Consider the following 20,740-nt stretch of genomic DNA (forward strand, 5'->3'; position numbering starts at 1 on the left):
TCAAGTTTTTGGTCAAGGTAGTTTTCAATGAAGTTAAAAGTCCAATCAACTTGAAACTTAGTACACATGTTCCCTTTTGGTTGATCTTTTTACTTTTAAGGCCAAATTCGATTGTTTACCCAATTTCACGGTCCATTGAACATGGAAAATAATAATGCGAGTGGGGCATCCGTGTACTTTGGACACATTCTTGTTCCAGCTGTATTAAAGTAGTTGTGGTACCGTAAATCTTAAAATGAGTGTGACTGAATTAAATTAAACATTTCTATTGTATGCAGTCTCAGTTTGCCATGGTTTTTTTTTCTCACAATTTCACTCTTTCAACCTTCAAAAACTATACAATTTCCATAATTTAAAACTGGACTAACCTTCACACATACACTGGACACCAAATGAAAGCCAAGAATAGAAATGTGGTAGTACAGAAACCTAAAGAGGTCTTTTGTCAAGTTTGTTTGAAGGATCCTTAACTTTAGCAAATTACCATAATGAAAATATACATGATACAATATGTATTATTTTAATCATATCAATACCCAGATGTAGTACCAACCCAGTGGTAGTGAAAAAAACATTTGATTTGAAAACACACAGTAATGCATGTACTGTACAGGGTTGTATTGAATCTATTTGTATTCCTACAATAGTAATTTAACATGTTAGTGTTTTTGACATGGATCTGTCACACCCTTTGACAAAATGGTATTTAATTTGCAGTGAGGAGTTTAAAAAGCAGAAAGAAGATTATTTTAGTAGAATGCAAGCAGACAATGCCAGCAGACCTGAGTAAGTTTACCATTATAGAATTAAAACATTAAAGTTTTTCAGATTAAGGGAAAAGAAAAATTACAAGCTAAGTTTTGCTACATTTAAATATAGAGTCACAACATGAATTAGTACATAGGGCATTTTAATATTGTATTTTCAGAAATCCTAAGGAAACGTTTAAAAGCTGTAAATTTGAAACTGAAACGTTTCTGTTTTGTTATATGGTAGTGATCAGCATGAGTCTTGTACTCGTTTAATATATAAATTTGCAATGATGATTTTTGTGGCTTAATTTATTAGAAAACTTGTTTTACTATATTTATGATTAAATTTAGTACATGTACTGTGAATTCATTATTTTCGTGGGTATCAATTTTTCGTCGTTTGTGGAAAACTTGCATTTTCGTGGGTATTTGATTTCCTTGTTTTGTTAATCTCTGCATTCAAAGCCTATAGAAAATATGTAATTCATTTTCTTCTTCCGTTAACACCCATATATTACAACCACCGATAATAATCATACTAATAAATAACAAAAAAGAGTAAAGTGCAATTCCACACGACAGAGCCGAGGGCTGGTTTAATAACAACCATTTAATAATATTTATTGTATACAAATTATGAATCAGATCGAAATGTAATCATATATATACATGTATACTAGTAATTCAATATACACAATCATTTGTAAATCAATCAATCTCTTAATGCATGATACAAAATATCAAATAGCATGGATGTAAAAATTAACCTGACCTATCGAGTAGACCCTGTCGTGCCGAATGATTTAACCGCCAAATCACACAAAACACACAACCTAAACGCCATCTATGGGCAGACAATTCAGAAGAAAATAATTTCATTCTAATTCATAAAATCAATCGACAGAAATTAAATGAACATTTGGATTCATGGTTCACCTGTACCCTCGAAAACCACGAAAATTGGTATCCAACGTATAAAAATGAATCCACAGTATGCAATATTCTGTTTACTTAAGGAACATGTTTCATACATAGGAACATAATGCCTTCAGACAATGTTGAATGATTAAATGCTTTTGAAACATATTTATAATCATCACCTTTCTATTTATTATTTTGTAGAAATCTGCCTCCTAGCCAAGGAGGGAAATATGTAGGATTTGGAAGTACTCCTATGTCTGATAAAAAGGATGATGATTTCTTTGACAACACTTTATCATCCTTGAGCTCAGTAAGCTTACTTATATTTAAATATTTTTATTAAAGCAAGATACTTATGTGTGAAAATACTTATTAATCCATAGCATATATAGAAATTGAATTAAACAAAGTATGATTAAGACAGAGAAGTTGTCAACTATTTTCATCTCTTTTTTTGTGGTAAAATCTTTAAGTTTTAAATTGGAGCAATGAAAATAGCAGCTGTTACAAGTTAAAGGGCCTCAAAGTAAAGCACTATTAGTAATTAGTGACAGTCAGTTGTTGAAACAATAAAAAAGAAATTGTTAATGATTTCATTGTCTTGTATAACTCTAGCATTAAAAAAAAAGAGCTGACTAGCCTAAAGACTGAAAAGGTATTTACTTCTAACTGTATCATTCTTGTATTGTTATTAACCTGTGATATTGATATTTTTTCTATTTCAGGGATGGTCAACATTTGCATTGGGTGCTACCAAATTTGCATCAGTAGCTTCAGAAAAGGTTGGTAAATTTAATATACATTGACTTATATTCTCATAGAATTTATCAGTCACCAGCTAACAAAGCTGGTTATTCTAGTTAGAATTGCAGTCATATTAGATTTTGGATGTATCAATGTTGTCATCCCTTTGTTGTAGATGCAATGACTTTTTAAGTCTTGAATTTTAAAACATTTTTTGGGCATAGAATAACAGCTGTTATTGAGTTTATGGATTATGTCCCCTTAAGTCTAAATAGGAAAATGGAACTCAAAATTATATGTAACAAAAAAATCAATTCTGACTTATTTAAGCCAGTATACCAGTAAAACAATTTTTTCTCTCTCTCATTTATATGGAAATCACCAGTCCTACTGTCCATCTGTCCAGGTGCCTTTTAATGGTTACTCCTTTCTAGATAGCTAGATGGATACAACTTTACACAGTTATTGAACTATACCTGATGCTAAAGAAAAATAATCCTCCTTTCAATAAATTTAAGGGGAGATAATCAAATTTTACCTTCTCCAATATACTAGTACTAACATACCCATGCCATTTAGCTTTTTAACATTCACATGGAAATGTATATTTGTCCTTGTTTAGCTTCATTGATGAAACTGCTGAGCAGCTGCTATTGTATTGATTAGAAATTAAAAAATAATTAAGAATTGTTTTATGTGACCAGAAATAAGGACACCAACCCTTTAAATATGTTCAAAATAGAAAAAAAAACTTTTATTGAATCAGGTGAATTTCTTTACATGTCAACAATGACTCTGTTTCTCCCCTTCTGGTTTGAACATTTAGCCTCAAACTTTCAACTATGTCGGGTAATTTCTGCTGACTTTTTGCAAACATTTAACCAGATTATGGTCTGTAACCAAGGTATTGTGTTTTGCTTTGGCACTTTAACTTCACTGAACAAAATCAACATTGCTTTCAATACTCATTCAGTGTTCTCATCAAGATTTTTGGATAGCACCACTGTAAGAGGGGTGACAAATTAGAAATATAAATCAAATCTAGTTTGGATGCCTCATGAAACAATTAGTCTAAACAACTTTATTGTCAATGTGGGGTTGTCTAATAACTTACTTATTTTAATGGAAGAGAAAAATATCACTACAATTCACAGTAATTTCATGCAGTATGTATCCAGATTTATTTTAAATTGGGGGGTAGGGGTACATTAAAATAACAGTCATGGAACTGTCCATCCAGTCAAAAAGTTTTTTGGGTAAAGAACCCTATGTTACTTACATGATATCTAAATCTTAAATCTTCCAAGGCTTATCACTACCGTTTTGATACATAAAATATTGTGCATTGATCATAACATTATATACATCCTATCCATGAACCTTTCCAGAAATATGTTCAGACATTCAAGTCACTAAACAATGTTTCACCTGTCAAGAAAATTACATAACTTTTGCAAGGTGCAGGAATCTAATATCTGTTCTAAAAATATAAATGATGTCATTGTTGAAGTCGTCATTAAAAATTGGAGTTATTTTCCATTGACCAGAATTTTAGTTGAATCAACAACAACCAATGCTTTATTCAATCCAATATTTAAGTTTTACTTCCCACTGATAAATTAACACAATCTTTACTCTTCTGTGCTTACAAGCTGTTGTATATTAGTATCACGTTCTTGTCGTTTGCGTCATCCGAAGACAGTTGGTTTCTGGACAATAACTTTAGTATAAGTAAATAGAAATCTATGAAATTTACACACAAGGTTTATAACGACAAAAGAAAGGTTGTGATTGATTTTGGGGGTTATGGTCCTAACAGTTTAGGAATAGGGGCCAAAAAGAGGACCAAATAAGCATTTTTCTAGTATCCAGACAATAACTTGTGTTTTTAAAAGTGTATGGACCTCTTTGAAATTATACCAAAAAATTCCATACCACAAAGGGATGGTTAGGATTGGCTTTCGGGAGGTTAACGGCTCAAACCGCATAGTAACTAGGGGCAAAAAAGGGGGGGGGGGAGTTTTCCTGGTTATTATACAATTAAGACAATTTTAAAGGTGTAACACCACCAATTCGGGCCCGGCCAGAAAGCACATACCAGAAAGTAGTACATATTTAACGCAAAATAGTTCCTACGCATGAGTGTAACTTTCAAAATATGTAGGATATTTAGGTATTTTTGGCTTCAAATGAAAGCTAAAGGACTGGTGATCATTGTAGAACACTTTTGGACTTTTAATTTTAAATATTAAAAAAACTGCACCAAATTTTAAAAAGAGGGTACATTTAGTCTGTTTGTCAGATCTGAAGTACCTGTTTTGGTACATCCGAAGTTCCGGGAACCAGTTCTTTCTTATATGCCATGTAAGGTATGTTGATTTTTTCAGTAGAAGACACCATAAAGTGTTGCTTTGAAATGCAATGATTGCTACTTTATTTGAACTTAAAATGAAAGAGGTGTGCCTGGTTGAAATGGAGGAAATTAACATAGAAAGTAATGGGACCATGAATTAGTGGTGTACTTCCTAAAGCAGTGTAAGGGAGGTAATCCAAGCATAATATTATGTATAAAGAAATGTTGTATTGTCTTGAGGTGATTAGCTATCAATTTACTTTAAGATGTTACTTTTAGATTTATGCTGATTAAGGAATATTAATTTTCTATTTTAAGGGGGCATTATGTTTTCTGGTCTGTGCGTCTGTTCGTCTGTCCGTTCATTCGTTCGTTCGTCCGTCTGTCCCGCTTCAGGTTAAAGTTTTTGGTCAAGGTAGTTTTTGATGAAGTTGAAGTCCAATCGACTTTAAACTTTGTATACATGTTCCCTATGATATGATCTTTTTAATTTTAATGCCAAATTAGAGTGTTTACCCCAATTTCACGGTCCACTGAACATAGAAAATAATAGTGTGAGTTGGGCATTTGTGTACTGGGGAAACATTCTTGTTAATTGGGTAATTATGGTTGCAAACTCCAATTTAAATTTGAATTGAGATTATGACCATATCCTAGGGAAAGAATAGTGTATTGCACAAAAGCAATAAATTGAGTATAAATTCAAATCATATAACCAATTCAAAGTTCTTTGACTACAGTAATTCTGTGTCAAAAAACCTATTGTGTGGCAAATATTTATTACAATCCAAATTCAGACCTGTATCAAGCGCTAATATTGTGTCCATTTTTGCCCCAACGGTTCAGGGTAACACCTCAGGCTCTGCAGTGGTATCCAGCTGCGCTCGGACAAGCAATTTATACATTTAGGTTAAATGGCAGCACTTATTCAACAGTACTATTGTTGAAATCCAAACTGTGACTGTCAATAGAATTTTCTGTAGGGTCCACTTGATTGGCACCAGAAATGTTTTTGCACAATTAACATCTGGAAACATGCTATGCAAACATTTCTGACTGAAAATGAAGAGTTGAAATCAGATAATTTGGTTTGCCTGTTTTGCCTTAAATATTTCTGATTGCATTAGATATAATTTAAAAAGCTATAAATATGACAGGTGTAAAATTCAACAGGTGTTTTTATGTTTTTTACAACACACAAACTTGTCATCTGTGTGTGATAAATTAACACCTTGTCCTTGAAGCTCAGTTTAATATGTTCAGATTTCTGGTCTGTATACGTCCGTCTGTGCGTTCGTTCGTCTGTCCCGCTTTAGGTTAAAGTTTTTGGTCAAGGTAGTTTTTGATGAAGCTGCAGTCCAATCAACTTTAAACTTAGTACACATGTTCCTTATGATATGATATTTCTAATTTTACAGCCAAATTAGACTTTTGACCCCAATTTCACATTCCACTGAACATAGAAATTGAGTGCCAGTTTCAGGTTAAAGTTTTTGGTCAAGGTAGTTTTTAATGTAGTTGAAGTCCAATCAACTTGAAACTTAGTACACATGTTCCCTATGGTATGATCTTTCTAATTTTAATGCCAAATTAGATTTTTTACCAATTTCACGGTCCATTGAACATGGAAAATGATAGTGCAAGTTGGGCATACATGTACTTTGGACACATTCTTGTTGTTTCATTTCACAGAGACACAACTTGGGAATTTTACCAGTATAAATACACATGAATAGTGGCCAAATTTAATTCTGAAGATGACCAAAAGTGAAGGGAGGGGTAGCTCAGTATTTTTGTATAAGTTTAAACTCTAAGAAATTTGAGGCATATGTTGAACAGCCCTAAGTTGTTCCCTTTAAAAAAAGAACTTTCCATTCTAAGATGTAATGTTTTTCCATTCACCTGGCCTCCTTCTTCATATATCTGTCAGTCTTCAGTATCCTATGAAATTCTTGGGCAAAACTATATCTGAATATTCCTAAGACATCAGAATTAAAAAATGGATCCATGAAAAATATCCACCAACAAATAGATTCAATACCAGGAAAGGTAAAATGCAGTTTTTGGCTTGTATCAGGAAAAAAGGAAATATGCATCAGATATCAGAATGTGATTTCTTATATTTTTTTATTTCAATACTCACCCAGTTTTTTGCGTTATAAGCAATGATAAAATTTAATTTTAAACCTCACAATAATTTATGAATTTACAGTAGATTAACAGGTCAAGGACCAACTCCTAAAAAATGTACATAACTTTCTGAAAATTAGGGGGAAATTTTCAAGTTTGTGTTTTTTATCCTGATAATTGTAATAAATTGTTAATACATTTAAAATGACATGAACAGTAAGATCTACAGATAAACTGGGAACAGTATATATCAGTATATATGCTCCTAAGATAAGTCATCATTGGAGAAATTGTCAATTGACCTGTATAGGAGTTATTGCCCTTGACAAATGATTTTACTTATTTTTTGGTGCATTTTTGGAGAAATCATAATAGATAGAAAAATTTTTAAATATCAATATAGGAATAAGTTAAGCACATTTCTTTTAAATATCAATATAGGAATAAGTTAAGCACAATGAGAATCAAAGTAAGTCATCATGTTCGAATTAGTCAATTTATCCCTTGGAGTTATTCCCCTGCATGATGATTTTACCTATTTTTGTAAAAGAAAAAACTTGAGGAGATAAGCATGAACTTTTTAATACAAAATAAGATCTACAAATAAGTCAACATGGCCTATCTCCTCCTTTCTCCTAACTACTTCAATGGTCTTGTTGTAGCGTGTTTACTTTGAGTGTGGGAGGTTATGGCTTTGACTAAGATTGGTATTTGCTGCACCTCTGCTAAGCATGTGGTATTAAGGAGTATGGTAGGACATAGATAAATACAAAGACTGATATTTGGTGAATGGAATAATTGTTAGGTGTACATGTCTGTCTGAATACTTTCAGCATAAAATCAATGGTCTTTAAGCCAGTACCTGTGCAATACTTGAGAATTACTTTTAAAATGCATAAATCTGATTTGTGGTCAGTTTGACAACTAGTTTCTTGAATATAGGATTGATATATGTAAATTTAGCAAAAGAACTGATTTAACAGGGTTAATAAGAAATAGGAAATTAAGAAATTTTTGTTTGGAATTTTTTAACAATGAAAAAACATGTTCTATTTAAAATCAATGAGCTCTTACATAAAGAATTTATTTCTTAGTTACATTAAGCTTTTGATATTGTCACATCATATATCTTGGCATCCTTGGATGTACTAGTTTTTTGTGAACTGCATCCTATGTAGAGTTGTCCAGACCGAGAGAATGCTAGAGAATATGGGAAGATTATATTTATATCCCTTGTTTTATAATATGTCATCAGCAGGCCAGCATTGTTTAGGATATGAAGTGTGTGTGTATTCACATCAGCTACAATAACATTATCTGTAAGTGTTGTCACTATGTCTGTTGGTTTGAATGGTATATCCTTGTTGATCTCTGTATCTCCTGTATAGATATTGATTATATCACCGCCCTTCCCTAACACTACTACTCGTCCTTTCCTAGAAATAAGACCATCCGCCACTTGAATATTCCCATTGCTTGTACTACAGATACTTGAGGGATCAGCAAATATAGGTTGTTTATGTTGATCATGTTCATACACTCTCTTGTGGTCTCCCTTCTGATTCATTAGTATTACAACTCTTCTTCCATGTTTAGGGTAGTCTTTATTAACACCTCCTACTAGAACGTTATTGTCACTGGTGATATAGACTGCTGTAGGTACTAATGGTGACATATTATATACTGAGTCTGTTAATGTACCTGTAGTACAGCTGAATTGTTTGAGTTTATTGTCCTCTGTAGATATAAGGAGATTATTCGATGTAGTAACAACCATACCATAAATCTTTGTATTTAAGCTTGATATTATGTTTACTTTGGTTCCTTCGGGTTTTACTTTCTGTAAAACTTTTTCTGAGTAACTATATAGCCATAGTGAATGATCATGACAATAAGACATATAACCTACTGCCGATAGTTCAGTCTGATATTGTTTATTGATGTTTAGTTCTTCAACAGTGACGTCGACATGGCCAACATCTTTGATATTTACTATCTGATGATCCTTTGCATTTTGGAACTTCGGATGCACTTTTTCTTTGCAGTTATTGCACAATAAATTACAACAGTCAATACACTTCCACTTTATGGGTCGGTCAGTTTCACACACTCCACATTTGACTGGAGCTTGACTTCTTATAACAGACTGAGAGAATGCCATTATTGTATGATATTCATGATGTGTTTTCCTACTGGCTTTTCTCCAAGGTTTACTTCACAAGTGTTCAGTGTTTAACAACTCTTCTTTTATAATTTGGTTGATTGATCATGAAAGAAAGACTTTGGTACAGGTAGTCAACATTATTTATTAATAAAACCCAGTAGTAGACTTGTTTAGTTACTTGAATTATATTGATTCAAAATTTTGGAGACAAAAATGTCTTACTACTATTAATTTGATTTCAATTGAAAGACTTTTCTTAAGTCTCCATTGTAAGGATATCTTTCAATTTATTCAAATTTAGATGTACGTTAAAATTCATGTTTAATGAAGTATAATGATTTAAATGTAATAATTATTACAATACTGACTGGGTTTTTTTTCCATTATTTTTTAGCTCAAATTTTGGACCAGTGTGAGCTTTTTCCATCTCTTGGTGTCCATAATTTATTGTCCATAATCATCTTTCAATTTTGTAAAGGTCTCCTATGAATATAGTTAGCAAAGGTACCAGGATTATAATTTAGTAGGCCAGACACGCGTTTCGTCTACATAAGACTCATCAGTGACGCTCATATCAAAATATTTATAAAGCCAAACAAGTACAAAGTTGAAGAGCATTGAGGATCCAAAATTCCCAAAAGTTGTGCCAAATACGACTAAGGTAAACTATGCCTGGGATAAGAAAATCCTTAGTTTTTCAAAAAAAACCAAAGGGCCAAAATAACCAAACTTAGCCACAATTATCCTTAAGATACCTTGTTTAAAAGAAAGTACTGAAGTACTGGTATCTGTGATGACTTCAAGATCATATTCACAAAATTAAATATCCCTATTAGTAACTTGTAGTGTTTTTTTTTATGTCTGATGTCAAATATGTCAGTCACAATATAGAGACTATATCAAGAATTAGACAGTCAAGTAACTTCTAGGGTCTGAGGACACAGATGGTCGATCAGGACAACTTAAAAAAGTGAAATGTGCTAGGCAATGAATAAATGGTGGACAAATGTTTTCATTCTTATCAGATGCAGTAATCCTTCTCTGAATAATTAGTTCCTTTTAGACTGGAAAAGTCTCTTTGTTGATTTCACTTTAGTTCTTTCTTAGCTTTGGCAATTGTTTTATAAAACTTTGAAAAATCCTGTTTGTATCTAAACTTCAATAGTTTTCAATGAAAGGTCATTTAAATTTTCACACTTAAAGTTAGACTTGTTAAAAGAAAAGTACCTGTTAAGTAAAGTTGAGTTATTGTACTTAACAGTAAAAAGATGAAGAAGAAAAAAATCAATAATTGGAAGTTTTCTTTCACTGTTTGTACAACAAAATACAGCATTATTTTACATTTTAGTTTTTTTCCCTTCAAATTAACAAATGTACCTACTTTAAATACAGAAATAATTTTGAGGTTTTGAAATGCAAATAATGTGACTGGATAAGGATCACACAAAAAAATAATCCAATTTTGATATCTGATACATACCAATGTCTGTTAGCAAATTTTCTTGAAATTGCAATAATATACTCACACTTTTGTCTTTTCTTCAAAAATCACAATATTAAATGCATGCAACAATTTCTGAATTTACAGTACTGAATTTACAGTTTATAAATTCTCATTTGTAATGAAACAAATAGTTGAATAATTTAAGGAATGCTCTGTCTCAAAAATAACATGTGTAATATATGGTGTTCGCTACAACCCCCACCCCCCTTCTAATCATCTACAAAAAATGTCCAATTTGTTTTAATTTCTGTTTTGTATGCCATATAAAAGTACAGTTGTAAAACAATTAACCCTCATTCTGGGTTATTTAGGTCTTGCATCCTCACTTAGCTACTATTAATGATCTTAAATAAGTAGTCATGTCAAAGGTTAAACAGTTTAAATTTTAAATTATTTGCTGCTTTCTTACACAAATCTTGTGTGATTAAAAGTAGAATCTGATAGTTCTACTGGATTCTGGTGTTATCTTGAGATAAAGTCCTTTAGCTTCCATTATTGATTTTGTGATCTAATAAAGACATTAGTCATACTCTCTCACAGTTTTGTATGCAGCAGATGTTACAATGCGAGGCTAGATTGTGTCTGGGGAGAATATAGTAATTCAATCATCAGCACTTCTCTAGATTTTTACTGATGTAGTGGATAAATCTATATATTGTCTTCAATGAAACATCATTATCAACCAATAGGAGGGCCACAGGTTATTATTATATTTATATGGTGTTAAATGTTCAATTTTTTACTTGCATTGTAAGGTATGAAATTACTTCTTATTTAGAAATATTTTAATGGAAAATTCTACATTGAAAGTGTTTGTTGTGTGCATTTATTTAACAATATGTTATATGTTACACAAGCCTTGCTTGCTGTATTTTTAACATGAGCACTATATAAGATTTTTTTAGTGAAAATTGGTAAAATATATTACAGAATGTAAATGTAAAAATTCATATGTAAAAAGAGTAATGTATCTTTTGAGTATAAAATGTTGATAATATCCATGCAGCTCTGAAACCACCAGCTGCATGGAAAAAATAAAAGCATGGCATGGAATGACACCAAATGCTTAGTTCATAGAAAGAGATAAGAATAATTACTACAGTTTTCATTGCTGTACAATATGAAAAAGAAGAGAAAAAAGGGGGGATATATTTTTGTAGGAGGACATGTAACAAAAGTTTTAATACCATTAAAATAATCTTTCAAAATCTTGTTGAACAAAAAACATTTAGAAATCTTCTAATGCGTTTTTCACTAATGTTAACCCATATATCCTAGTGGAAAACCCCTCATACATGTTTTATTGAAGCTATAACATATTTCTTATCAATATCATTTATACATGCAAGTAATGGGTTTGAAGGCTTATTGCTTTATTCATATCTATTTGTTTGACTTTAGTTAAATGTTTCCATGTTGATATCAATATTTGCATTTTACAGTATTCTTGCTCAACTACGGCCCATCAGCCTAGGCTTTTTACAATTTCTATCGAGCCTATATATAAAAATCATATCCACAGGTCAATATAATCTAGCTAAAAATTTCTTAAAATTCAGCTTCTAAAGTCTATTGTGAAGAATGATTTTAATATCTACATGCAGGCATGACATATGTTTGTGTGAACCTCACCAGTATGATATAAATAACATTCTGGCAAAAAATAAAAAGATAAAGTTATTTTTAAATGTTTGCACTGTCATTATATACCTACCTTAAATTTCACAATATACAAATATTCAAAAATGGTTTAGTAAGATAAACATTTGATGTCAGAATTTGTTTGTCTTATTATCATGATTATAGATTTGTTGCAGTAGTCATTGTTTCAGGTAAAAGCTTGAAATCCATATTTACCTTCTTTTTTTAATTTTTTTTTAGAAAAGATTGATTAAAAATCAAGCTAGTTTTTGTTGTTTATTTCTATAATAAGTATATAATGAAGATTAATTTGTTTCAACAGGATTTAAAAGTCTGCATGTATAATACCTAGACTAGTAAATAACTTAATAAATAGATTGTACTGTACACGTTGTGAACAAACTGTCAATAGATTAACATGTAAAACATGCAAGTTTTGGTTTATGTGTTTAAGGTTTTTTTTAATGTTATTTTGGGATTTCCAATCTATATAAAATGAATTTAAACTTTATTGTTAATGTTACTTAAGAAGGCGTATCTTTAAAATCAAGGACAGTGTGAATATATTGTATATATAAAAATAAGACTTAAACTTAAATCTTCAATAAAAAGAAACAGATACATGACAGACTATATAAAATAAACAATAGGGAGTTATTACAGTGTTCAATTTAAGTTATATCATTAAAGTCATTCAATATGTATTTGCCATGAAATTGTGGTCCTTTCCATGTTTTTCCTCAAAGTTAATTCTCATTTGTTAGAACTTACCACATTCCTTTTTCAAGGCTCATCTTTAATGAACTTGGTAATGGAAAAATCTTTCCCCCTAATCTAATGTTTTAGCATTTCTTCCGAAAGTTAACAGCCCATGCATCTTACATTAAAGTCATATGAAACCTCAAATTAAAAAAAAATATGCATATGAAACCTCAAATTAAAAAAAAATTTGCATATGTTTTTTTATAACAGAATGGATAGTTGTCATTATAAAACTTATGTACATATGCTTTTTCTGAAGAAAATTCTTTAATTTGTCCACATTTAGAAGAACTTTACTTTCTTTTAATTGCTTGCTTACAGGAAGCAATTCGCCAACGTATTTTCTGTATTCAACGTGACCTTAGTGTGACCTTTCTCGTAAAAATTCAGTGATCGCAATACGCATGGATCTGTCATTTAAATAAACTATTGTCTGATTGTACATGTTATACATGTGCTCAATATCTATGCTTCTTTGTTGATTATTTACTATAAGGTGGCAATTGGTAAACCATGGCTTCATAACACGAGAATTAATGAGCGGCCATATTTTCAATTCATAACAGACAGAGAGAGAGAAAAAAAATGACGATTATACAATATTTTTGCGTAAAAAATGATAAAATCATGCGCAGTAGTTCAGTTTATGATATATACATGCATTGGTTCAAGAATTGAATAAACATTATTTTTCACCAGTCACCCGTTTCGTTGAATTGAATGCTTCTTTTTGTAACTTTATTGGGGTGTAAAAGCATTGACCGAAGTACATTTTGTTTGAAGCACAGAACTTCATTCTAGAAATGTGCGCACGGTCAACGCTTTTACAACCCTATGAAGTTACAAAAAGAAGCGTTCAATACTTATAATTACATTTTTACTTAGGATCATGAAAACACTATTTTTATCAAGTTTTTATTTAATTTACATGTGCACTTTATTGTGGGACCTTGTGTCATGATACATTTTATTGTTTAATGAAATTGACTAAGGAATAACGCGAGACTGCAGTGTAGCCAATCAGAATAAAGTATTATAATGAAACACATCTAACGTAATTATATGACTTTAATCCGGGAGAAGGTAGGACTTCTTGGTTTTTTTTAAAGGATAATATATTTTGATAAGGTAGCAGTATACTGGTATTGTAGAAACTATGAATATGCTAAATCAAGTGATGCTTTATTCAATTATACTTTGTGGATAGATATCCCTTTGTTCTTCTTCAATGTTTGGCCTTTCTTTATTTGATTAGTGGTTTCTATACATGCTATAATCCCCCTGTTTGTATAAATAATGATCTGCTGAGATAGATGTTTTGGTCCACTATGAGCCTCTAGTTTATTAATCTATCATTGGTTATATTATCACATGTAATCAATTGTTATACAGGCTTTGATGAAAAAAGCAGAATTTATTGGAATTAATCTAAATATATTGGTGCTTTTGATTAAATGTGATGTGTTTGATACAGTTTAATTAATGGTAGAAGTAATTTCATTGTTATACATATATGTAAGACCTTCATTTCTGTCTGCATAAACAATACCAGTTGTTAAATTGCAAAGTTTAAAGCCTCATGCATATAACAGTCACTCTGTCCATCCATCAGTACGTTCAATGTTGTAATAATTCAAGCTTGTTTTTACACATGATTATTATCAGTGTTCAGAATTGAAAAGCATCTGAAACTATGACCAGTGTTGGATCCAGCCATTTAAAAAAAAGGGGGGAGAGACCCAACTTTATGTCCCAATTCAAATGCATTGATCGTCAAAAAAAAGGGGGATACAACCTCCTGGAAACCCCAGCCCCCTTGGATATGCCACTGATGTCAGTCATTTCATGCCTGGAAATGCCCTTGAGACTTGAGAAAAAATTCTGGAAAAGTCTTGAATTTCAAAAGTGTAATTGCTTTTTATGAAATTTGACTGATTTGCCTATCGCAACTTATACTCCCCGTAGAATAACTTGGGGCGGTTCAATTGATTTTTTTTTTACGTATAATTAATGGTGAAAACATGCATCTTCAGGAGGGAAAAGTGACTGTTGAAGTTTAAATAATAGTAGACTATAAAAAAACTTTTAAAGAGAGAGCATTATATATGCAATACAGTCATTAGAAATTCCTTATACAAATAAAACGGCATTGTGACATTAAGATAAAACAATGTTACAAATTTGTAAATACATTGTTTATTTGTGCCCCATGGAAAGGTAATTAACATAGAGATTATAAACTTTGATATTTACAATGGCTTAGTGTGTGACTCTATTAGCTGAATTGTGAAAAATTCAATGTCAGAATCCATACACTCACTTTAATCTGTATAGAAGAATTTCATACTTGGTAAAGTGTTGTAATCTGAATTTATTGGTAAAGACAAAGCACATGTCATTGAGTGTAAATAAAGACATTATACTAGAGCTTGTTTGACTTAATATTTTTATCGTTAAGGTAAGATCATTCATTTTTGTTTGTTGAATTATTTTCAGGTTTTCAGATAAGAAATAGTTGCTTTAATGATACTTTTTTGTTTAAAACAAATATCTAATGAGTATGCTATAATAACACAGAATTTCTACAATTATCATAAAAATGTAAAATATAATCTCGACCATATGATCTACCTTGATTGTCAATCTGTTCAGGGTGACAGATGTTGGTAACATATAAAGTAAAGTAGTTCTAAGTGATTATGAAAAGAATATAAAATCTTCTACATGTATATGTGTGTAAAGTCTATGTCAATAAGACTATAACCCAATAACAAGATAAACCATCAACATTTACAGGTTTCATGTATACTTGTTAGAAGCCTGTCCTTTGATGGTTGATGTCTGTCATATTTGTTTCTGTTTTGTTAACTGTTTTGACCTATTATTGTGTGACATTCTGTCGTGTCTCTTTTTATAGTTTACACTACTGTATGAATTTTGCATGTCATTGAAGGCCTTAATTACTGTGATATTTAGTTGCTTACATTTACATACTTTGATATCTGGTAGATAGTTGTGTCAGTTGCAATCATACCACGCTTTCGTAATCTTATGTTGCACTTGTTTTTACATGTTCATCAGGGTTGCTCCAAGATAGTGCCTTCATTTTACATGCTATCCTTGTTTTTTTCAGATTCTCTTCAAAGTGAATACCTAATATTAAAGTTCCAACTCATCATAACCTCCAAAAATCTGGATTGGAGATTTGTAAAAATATCCAATATTAATTGAGGGGGGTAGGGGGCGTCTGAGTGTATTAGCCAATCATTTTGCTTCAATTTTTTGAAAAGTTTACAGATATTTACAGTGAATACTTGATTATCTTACAGGCCACAAAAGTAGCATCAGCTGCAACAAAGAAGACAAAAGAATTAGGTCAAACTGTAAATGACAGCGTTATAAAACCAACCAAAGAAAAGGTAAACTGTTTGTTGTACAGGTGTTATAGTTCTCATTGACAACTGAAATGGCTTTACTAACATTTTAATGGTGAAGGTCACAGTTTTATTTATTCTTTTTTTCAAGTTGAAAGTGTGAACCTTAAAAAACGATACATTTTATAAGAATCATCCTTTTGTAAACAAGAGAAAACTTTTAGATACGTATAAATGGATTTGTGGACATGTATCAGTGAGACAGCAACCCAATTACAAGAACAACCATCAATTCAACTTTACCAATACTGGGATTTTTACAATATGTCAAGCTCTAGATCTTCCAGAGAAAAAATCATGTGAAAATTGAATTTTAACAATAACTTCCAAAGATCCTCAGCAAAGATCTGCCCTAAAAGTCTTTGGTCAAATTCTCCTAATTATGAAACATTTAAAAGACAACAACTTACAAGATTCCTGAACAGCTGGCACTTCAATCTAAATACAGATACATACATTTCTCATCAGATTTATATAATATATTAAAAAATCTTTATCCTGGTTACTGATGATGTAAATTTCATAATCTGGTAAATCACGATTAATGGGGAATCACTTGCTGAAAAAAAAACACCATGTTTATTTACTACTTACAGAAAACATGAAGTCTTATTTTTTTTATGTTTTGAGATTAATAAAAATATATTCTAACGTTAACTAATACACTTATTTAAGTTCCTTAACTTGTTACCATCAATTGCACGTTTTCTGGTTACCTTTGGTGTGAATAGAACTTTTAGTTTAAATGTTGTATGTTTAGTTTGTCAACCTATTTGAATTTGTGCTCTTTGGATTTTCAGCATTTCTATTTAGGAAGGCATCCATTCTTATTCAGAAATAAACCTTTTCACACCTTGTCACAGAAATAAGATTCTACTTAGAAAAAGTAAAATTACAGACTAACTTTTTTATGACATGTAAAAATAATGCTTCTACATATATAACACTTGAAGTATGAAAAATCAAGTAATCTTTTTAACACAGTTTATTATTAAGAGTAATCCTATTTTAGATTTCTTTAAATAATATGAAGTAAAAAATTATACATGGAAAATCCAAAGAACATAAAATGACATGGTATGACTGCATTTCCGGTATTTCCCTGGTAATGTTGCTTAATCTGACGCATGCTTGGGTTACGTTTTTGTGGTTATTGATTTTGATGTACATGCCCTGTAGTCATTATGATTTTAGTACAGATATTCTTGTATTTGTTTACTCTAAATGTTAGGATTAATAGACAATTTTATAAAATCATAAAAAGGATGATTTTGAGTTAATTGTTGACTTTTTGAATGATTTAACTTCTTTAGGTTCAAGAGGGCACATTACTTGATGGTATATCATCATCTGTGTCAGGGTTAGCTAGTAAAGTAAGTATATAAGTAATAGGTTATAGTTCAAAGTTCATCATGCTACTGTTCATGCTGAGATAGTAAACATTACATTTCAGAATTACTGTATCTTTCAACACAATTTAATTTCATGCTTTTCATTTTAATTTTGTTTTGTATTGTGCATTTTTATTTCTTTATTTTAACCCATATTGGTTTATATGTTTTATATGTACGTGTAATGTTTTCAAACAAGAATTTAAAAAAAATTAAAATGCTAAAACAAGTTTATGATCTCTGTTAACGTGTTTGCCGATACATTTCTAATGCTTACTTGAAAAATATTAAAATTATAAGTGATCTAAATATCTGTGATTGATAAACTGATATGGTATGGCCTGGGAGGCAGACATTATTGATTGGAATTTTTAGTGGCAATATCATGCTGCACTTTTCAAAGCCAATTAATTTGGGTTATTTAATGCGTAAATAAAATTGACTAATAGCTGTTCATGTTTTATAAAGTGCAGAAATGATAAATTATTTCAATAACGTGGTGACCTTTACATCAAAGAAACACAACGTAAAGTCTAATCCTCAAACAAAATTGTTTCAATTTACCTCCAGTTTGAACATTCTATAATTGGTTAAGTATTTTGGTCCAGTATAGATGCCTTTTTTACATTTTTATATTTTATTTAGTTATATGCATGTTTGTAGATAATTATTTACTGTGTATTAATTATGATTTAGTACAAAAGGTTATTTATTTCTCCAGGTGAAAGAAGGTTCTTTGATGAATGACGTTGGATCCTCCATGAGTGGATTTGCATCAAAGGTACGTCTTAACACTATTTTATTCATCAGTCTTTTAATTGCATAAATCTTACAGGTAAAATCTGATCTTTAACATCATTCTCAAGCTAACATTAAGAATCATGCCAGCAGACATTGACACTTGACCTAAAAAATTTCCAGACTGTTCCTTTTTTTTCAGATTAAATAGTCATTTTGAATGTTTTCTACATATCAGCTTGTCCAAAAAATACATTTTAAAACTGGTCCTACAATGCTTTTTTATGCCCCACCTACGATAGTAGAGGGGCATTATGTTTTCTGGTCTGTGCGTCCGTCCGTCCGTCCGTCTGTTCGTTCGTCCGTCCGTCTGTCCGTTCGTCCGTCCGTCTGTCCCGCTTCAGGTTAAAGTTTTTGGTCAAGGTAGTTTTTGATGAAGTTTAAGTCCAATCGACTTCAAACTTAGTACACATGTCCCCTATGATATGATCTTTCTAATTTTAATGCCAAATTAGAGTTTTTACCCCAATTTCACGGTCCACTGAACATGGAAAATGATAGTGCGAGTGGGGCATTCGTGTACTGAGGACACATTCTTGTTTCAGTATTATTTCTGTCTTTCTGTCTGTTGGCCAGTGCCACAAATTTTTAGGCACATTTTTTTTTTCATACACTACAAGTCGGAGTCTTTTGAATTTAAGTATCAAGATTCATATACATGTATATGTGTCATGATTTTTCACATCAATTGATCTTTAACTTCCTTTTCACAAAGGTGACAAAGATTGATATGGGTGATTGAATGTGATATGATTGCAAAATTACCAACCTTGCAAGACCCTCATGTATAGTCAAAGTTGGTAAAAACCACACTACTCATGCTTGCCAATTAGACAGCTATCCATCTTAGTTCAAATGATGTGAAGAAGTAAGACAGCAAGGTTTCTTTGTCGTTGTTGGCATCCTCACATAATATATTCCTATACTTAAATTCATACCATTATAATGAAAAATTATATTATTTTACTGATGCTAGTTGTAATAATTATCATGCATTGTTTGTATTTTTCAGCTAACTACTGCTAGTTCTAAAGGATGGACCAACTTCTCCTCACTTTGGGGAGAACCAAAGACCACATTGTCATCAGTAGATACTAGTCCTGGAGAGAAGTCTAACTTACTCAGTGGAAACTCATCACCGGACAAGTTAGTATTCACAAATTAAAACCTACTTTGTAATCTGAGAGTAATAATTTCTTTTTCTTATAACATTATTGAAATTAAATCAATAATGCTTTCAGTATCAGGACTGGCATCATTTCAAATTTGTCTTACAGAAGGTAACACTTTTTAAACTCTGGAGCATCTTTATTAACCTAATAATGTAGCAACAGCCCTCTCTACACCTACCAACCTTTGGCTTCAAAGGGACCAAAAAAGGAGGGAGGGCACCATTTAGCTGTTGTCACTAGTATCTATAGTCTATTTCCTTTGATTTTCATTCTCAAAATGATTTAAATTCAGGTGAAAAGCAGAGCAACTATATACTGGCATGTATCTACTGAAATCAACTCAGTCCGAATGGCAACATCATTTTGGAGTGTTGTCAGTTTTTGAGAAACAAAAAGTTGTCTATTCCTGTATCTTCTAGTCTTGTTATGAGGATGGCATATGTCAACTGTTTATATTTCAAATATAATAAAGTTTTGGTCATTATTATTCAGTTACAACAGCTGCTCTGCAAGAATGTAAACTATTTTAGACAGAAATCAATCTTTGTCATGTATTGACATAAAATGTGCAAGGAATTGCAACTTTGTGTATAAAATAGGTATTAAAGGTTTATGTACACAATATCTGAATTTTTTTGCAACAGATGTTGAGACTGCTTGAATTGGTAGGTTCACTTAAGAATATAAGCTTAAACAGTAGATGTTTCATCACTGTTTTGACAACAATTTGTCAATATTGAGGGAAAATTTCTAACTCTGTAGAATCAGCAAAACATTTAAATCACGTTGTATTGTTAAGGAAATATAAAGCTTCTCAATGATCAACATTAGTGTTTGTCAAACTGCTATGTAACCAGTGTAAATTTTCTGATAAAATGGTTGGTTCAAATAATTTGAAATTTTTAAATATAGGTCAAAGGGTCAAAATAAATACTTTGTCAAAATTTTATGAAAATTATCGAGCCAAATTAATT

The 20,740-nt window shown here is 31.2% G+C and overlaps 1 protein-coding gene across 2 annotated transcripts in view; it reads left to right on the forward strand.

Moving 5' to 3' along the window:
- The window catches only part of LOC143063769 (ADP-ribosylation factor GTPase-activating protein 1-like), a 29,962-nt gene that overhangs the window by 3,498 nt on the left and 5,724 nt on the right, over positions 1 to 20,740 (forward strand). Inside the window, exons 5-11 of one of the 2 annotated variants that reach the window (XM_076236143.1) lie at positions 718 to 786; positions 1,875 to 1,983; positions 2,399 to 2,455; positions 16,301 to 16,390; positions 17,719 to 17,778; positions 18,518 to 18,577; positions 19,607 to 19,740. In XM_076236143.1, the coding sequence (XP_076092258.1) occupies positions 718 to 786; positions 1,875 to 1,983; positions 2,399 to 2,455; positions 16,301 to 16,390; positions 17,719 to 17,778; positions 18,518 to 18,577; positions 19,607 to 19,740 (579 nt within the window). The remainder of the gene's footprint in view (positions 1 to 717; positions 787 to 1,874; positions 1,984 to 2,398; positions 2,456 to 16,300; positions 16,391 to 17,718; positions 17,779 to 18,517; positions 18,578 to 19,606; positions 19,741 to 20,740) is intronic. The other variant, XM_076236150.1, reaches the window with a different exon arrangement.

The sequence above is a fragment of the Mytilus galloprovincialis genome, chromosome 1 (genome assembly GCF_965363235.1).
Source record: "Mytilus galloprovincialis chromosome 1, xbMytGall1.hap1.1, whole genome shotgun sequence".
NCBI lineage: Eukaryota > Metazoa > Mollusca > Bivalvia > Mytilida > Mytilidae > Mytilus > Mytilus galloprovincialis.